At 40.7% G+C, this 5,751-nt stretch overlaps 1 protein-coding gene across 1 annotated transcript in view; it reads right to left on the bottom strand.

Annotated features, from left to right (window-relative positions):
* The window catches only part of LOC134066583 (acetylcholine receptor subunit delta-like), an 8,196-nt gene extending 3,951 nt beyond the window's left edge, over positions 1-4,245 (bottom strand). The window contains 7 exon segments of the mRNA XM_062521949.1: positions 87-287; positions 402-514; positions 1,061-1,216; positions 1,524-1,633; positions 2,046-2,090; positions 2,697-2,842; positions 3,676-4,245. Of these exon segments, the coding sequence (XP_062377933.1) occupies positions 87-287; positions 402-514; positions 1,061-1,216; positions 1,524-1,633; positions 2,046-2,090; positions 2,697-2,842; positions 3,676-3,727 (823 nt within the window). The 5' untranslated portion in view covers positions 3,728-4,245.
* Between the last annotated feature and the right edge of the window lie 1,506 nt (positions 4,246-5,751).

Here is a 5,751-nt window from a genome sequence, read left to right as displayed (position 1 = left end):
TATAGACACATCACGCTCCCCATGACCCCATCACATTACTAATGTGTCAGTCTGCAAGTTCTAAATTAACGGAACAAGTCGCTCACTGTCTGCAGGCAGGAAATAAACCAGCGAGGCCATGAAAGAGATGAGCACACAGGGAATGATGATGTTGACGATGTAGAACAACGGCTTGCGTTTGATGATCAGATAAAAAGTAATATCCTGGTGCTTATTGCTTTCCTTTGGGATGCTGCTGTAGATATTTCGCCTGGCTGGTTTGTGAATGATCTCCCACTCTCCATTCTCTGTAGAGATAGAAAGGACAGTAGGAAGAGTTTGAATGAGCTACGAGACAAGTAGACGAGCTAAGACAAAGTTGACTTTGTTACAGGAGTGAGCAATTGCATAGCCGACTTTACCTGTAAAACTGGCAGGGTCGATAACGATCCATTCTACAGTGTAAGCGTTGCCATTTTCATCTGCGTCCGATTTCAGATGCATGCTGATCTCCCTGGCATTGTAGGTCAAAGAGCTGGGGGGGAAACTGAGTATAATAAGTCTGATGCTTACCCTGAGTATGTCTCTCATAGGACAGTGGAATAGAAAGACTTGAATCTCATACCTGAACTTGAGTGAGCATTTCTGCCAGTCAAAGCTCTCACACCTGAATTTAAATGAGCAGTTCTGCCAGTCAAAGCTCTCATACCTGAACTTAAGTGAGCAGTTCTGTCAATGTTCTCACACCTGAACTTAAATGAGCAGTTCTGCCAGTCGAAGCTCTCATACCTGAACTTAAGTGAGCTGTTCTGTCAATGTTCTCACACCTGAACTTACAGAAAATGAGCAGTTCTGCCAATCAAAGCTCTCATACCTGAACTTAAGTGAGCAGTTCTGTCAATGTTCTCACACCTGAACTTAAATGAGCAGTTCTGCCAGTCGAAGCTCTCATACCTGAACTTAAGTGAGCTGTTCTGTCAATGTTCTCACACCTGAACTTACAGAAAATGAGCAGTTCTGCCAATCAAAGCTCTCATACCTGAACTTAAATGAGCAGCTCTGCCAGTCGAAGCTCTCATACCTGAACTTAAGTGAGCAGTTCTGCCAGTCGAAGGGAAAGTAGTTGACGTTGATTGTGCATGAGCTTCGGAATATAGCAGGGGGCAGCCAGTATATGAACCCTGCTTCATATAACACCACATTGGAGTAGTAGGCCACCTGGAACTGAGCATCATTGCTGCAGGGAGGAAGATGAAGAGAACAACTCAGATACCTGCATTTACATTTACGTTTATTCATTTATCAGAGGCTTTTACAGTATCCAAAGTGACTTACAGTAAGAAGATACCATTCAAGCTCCAGTGCAGAGGAGAACTTAGCTAAGCATAACTGCATCTGTCAATACCATAGAGTGCCTACAGAGACCTACTAACAAAGACTTAATTTATTTAGATTAAAATAACTATTTGTGTTGGATGTTTCAATGTATGAAGCAACTGCCCATTCAAATCTCAAAGTGGGAAACGATGTGGAGAATGCCTTACTTGTTCTCCAAAACAATGTCTGGCAGCCAGACCATACTAGCAGGCAAACGCAGCTCAGCTATCCCATCAAACTCTGATGCATTCCATGAAAGCCTTAGATCATCCCATCCCTGTACATGAGGAAAACGATATGTGAATGGTCTGGCAGGGATTCTCATGTTTTGGTTCCATGGATCCCTGTGGAGAAGAACATTTTCTGAGGTCCCCCTCATAATTGTAACAATTACGCAAATGCCATTTATTTTCTCTGAAGTTGTGACCAAGTTCACAATCCCACGTTTTATGGCAGGGGTGTAAATTGATATTTTGTCAAATATGGATTATGCATCACATCACAACGTTGACTGACTCAAACATTTCTCCACATTCATCAGCTAGCTAGCTGACAAATAATGGTATAATGCTAAATATTACACTGCTATTCATTATACTGTATATTACTGACTAACACTAAACAGCAGGTGGTAAGTATCACAACATTCCACTGAATAAGTACATAAAACACAATGTGCATTTACTTACATGTTCCATCCATACATTTGACAGGAGTGTTTCATCTACTTCTTTCTGTAAAAACACACATAGGTTACGCTATTCAGACATTAAGACCTCACTCTCTCTCTCTCTCTCTCTCTCTCTCTCTCTCTCTCTCTCTCTCTCTCTCTCTCTCTCTCTATTAGTGCTGCATAGTATACTAATATGGCACGAATGAGAGTGGGGCTGGTAAGGAATATTTTCACAGCAGTGGCTTGGCTGTATGCACAATTACAATTTAATTTGTATACCCGTTTGTCACGTTACATGTAGTCTGAAAATTCCCCCTACTCCACTCAATATACTCAACTCAGTAACTGTTAGATGTGATGTTATGAAATCACAGCTTTCATGTTGAAAGAGTGGAACATTCATGTCAGACAATTCAATGCAAAATATGGATTGAGTACTAGGGGGAAAGCGTCCATGTAGGGAGGTTCTGATGTATTACCACTCATATGTCTATGTTACCACTCATTATGACTCATGGAAGGCCCATCGTCCAATCAGAAACTAATAGTTTGAATGAACCTAACTGATGTACTAATAGTGTTAAGTTCGGTCTGTCATGTCAAATAATTGTCTTAATAGAGGAAGTACAGGACTCCTTATGTTTAAACCATGCCTATTTTGACCCACCAGGGAGATAAGGTTTGAGAGTGTCATGCTCAGGTAAATTGGCACCACATCGTCTTTTTTCTGCACTGGGCGGAGCTCCTTGTTATAGCGGCGCTCCTTGAACAGATAGTTAATGAGGCGCTCCTCTTCATTCCGCCCCTGGCACTCTGAAACACAAGATGGAGACACACACACATAACAGCAATTGAGTCAAAAATAGTCACAAAAGCAGACAATGGAATGGGTAGAGTTTGCATCTCTGAGCATGGATGCTAAGTCAGACACAATGTGGCTAATATGAAGGTCCGGTCTGACCCCTGAGGGTCATTCACACATTTCTAAATTTTGGGGGGTTATGGCTGTCCTATAGACTTTCTTTCTGCTGAGACAAAGCCTGCCATCACTTAACAAACCAAAGAAAATTATTCTTACTTTTCTCATGAACAACTGATGACTCATGAATTCACTGTCATTAAATGCAATAAAACTGCCCATGGCAGACTGGCAATTTTCCAATGAAAAAAATAGTTAAACTGATAGCAAAATAGTCACATAAGCAAAAGTAAAGAAAAACAAGACCATATCTTAATAAACCTGACGTGTCATCAGAAATACAAAATGAAATACAAAAAACACTGACAATGCAGTTGCCATCATTTGGGCAAATTGCAGCCTCTTGGTCAAACCTGTTATGTTGTCCCCGTGACATAGCCTAGCCTAGACCCATACACAAACAACACAAGACAAAAGGTACACACAGATTCTCTGAGAACACCATAACATATTAAATTGCCTGCTAACTCAAGTCACTAGTTTATCTGCAAAATATTCTAGCATTCGACCCAATATCACAAAAACGCCTTCCTGCTGCATATAGCCGACTTGGTTGTTAAACATTTTCATTGTGTTCAAAATACACACCAAATGGTTGTTGTTTTTTTTCATTCAACAGTCATAAAATCATGCATGACGTGTATCCGTGGATTGACAGTAAGCCTACCTGGAGCCAAGCCAAGAACAAACACAGCAAACAGAGAAACTAGGAGCTTCATGGTTAGTCGTTTTCTTCAGCTACCATGCTGGAGGAATGGCAAAAACTCAGACGTCCTCTACTGTGATTGATGGGAGCAGGTGGCTAACTCGGGCTGACTAACCGGGAGAAAATAGACATGCGATCCTCGACTTCCGCTCCAGGGTTACAGTAACCTGGCTCACAGAATGACTGTCTAGAAAGGGCGCAGCAAAGAGACAAGAATCACGTTTCAAGTTTTTTTGTATTATTCCCTTTAACTAATTAGGCAGCCAATGACTTGCAATGGATTTGGCCAAGTAGGCCTAAGATAGGGGTTAATATGTCTTTGAAAGTATTTGCCACAGACAGCTGAGCTGACAGCAGCTGTCCCTGTCATTGCAAAAAAAGCCTAAGCAGGACAGAGTGCTTAACTTATACAGCCTATGTGCAGCAGGCCTATGTGTTTTCTCTTGTTAATTTAATTTTTACACACACACAAACACACACACACACACACACACACATTTATTTGTTGTTCCAGAAACTGTTACCTTTTATTCGTTTTCCTTTTCTCTAACCTCATGCTGCCATCTAGGTCTTCAAGTGCTGCGGTGGTGTTGCATAGTCTATACCACCATGATCAATGTTTCCTCACATTTGTATTTTTCATTTTAACTTCCCTTACAAAAATAACTTCACTATTTAAAGTGCCAAAACTGCAGTTTTGGAGGAAGTGATTACAGTTCATATTCAGAAAATGCAATATTTTGGACATGAAAGACTGCACCTACAATAACTGCTGAAAAGCAGTATTTTGGATGTGATTGTAGCTTAGGGTATTGTACTTCAGATAACTGTAATTATTTTATTGTAAGGGATTCACAGGTTTTTTTTGTTTTTTTTATTGAATGAAATGTCAGCAAGGAGGCATTTCAACGCCACACCTGCATTGAGTTTAGAGAGCGTGTATTTCTCCAATAATTCCTTACACATATCAGAGAGAGAGAGAGAGAGAGAGAGAGAGAGAGAGACCTTTGTTACCTCCACCAAGGAGGTTAAATTTTCATCGGGGTTTGTTTGTTTGTCTGTCTGTTAAGCAAGATAACTCAAAAAGCTATGGATGGGTTTTGATGAAATTTTCAGGAAAGGTCTGAAATGACTCAAGGGAGAAACAATTGGAGTGCTTTTCTCAGCGTACTCGTTCATTATTACTGCTATTGTGTTGTTTTTCCAACTAAATGAGTAACACTTGAGGGGGAAAAAATAAATAAATAAAAAAGAGTAACAGACTTGAGACTTGATCAGTGGCAATGCACACACCTTGTAATCCACCCATTTTAGGGTCTAAAACTGTATGTGCTAATATTGTTGCACATATCTTAAAGTCTAAAACGGTGTGAATTGTTGATGAATGGCAGGAATGCTTGTTTACAATGGTTTTGAACAATATAATTGAAGTGAGGCAAAAAAAGAAGAAAAAATCAAATCAATATTTGGTGATGTCCCTTTGTCTTCTATGTACCATTTAAATGAGATGAACGTGTTCACAAATCAATGTTACAGTGGACTTGACATCTGTAGCCTAGTTTCACAATGAAACTATTTGCTCGGAGCAAACCCAAAATGTTAGTACCCCAACGTAGTGCCAATTTACGTTGAAGCTAAGCTAATGTTCAACTCGTTAAAAACGTTACCTGCAATTGGCTGAGGTGCAGTTGCTGCAGAATATCAGTGCAAGCGACAGCATGCAAGAGAACAGATGCCACCACCACCATCCCACGCCACCATGGTTAAACTTTTAATTCGCACCGAAGAAGCAAAGAGATCTTTAGAGTTTGATCGCGCCTCTCTCTGCAACTTCAACTTTTAAACCGACTCCGATGTTTTCGCGAGGATCTGCTTGGACCGGAGAAGTACCTTACCGGTGTGAAACAACTTGGATTTGGCGCACGTCAACAAGTTGGTGACAGATGATGCGATGATGCGTAAAAACGAAGGAAGGCGCAAGTCCTTCGTTTTTAAGCATCATCTGTCACCAACTTGTTGACGTGCGCCAAATCCAAG

Source organism: Sardina pilchardus, chromosome 19, assembly GCF_963854185.1.
Source record: "Sardina pilchardus chromosome 19, fSarPil1.1, whole genome shotgun sequence".
Classification (NCBI taxonomy): Eukaryota; Metazoa; Chordata; class Actinopteri; order Clupeiformes; family Clupeidae; genus Sardina; species Sardina pilchardus.
The sequence above is the reverse complement of the archived record's forward strand: the minus strand, read 5'-3'. Positions and strand labels throughout refer to the sequence as shown.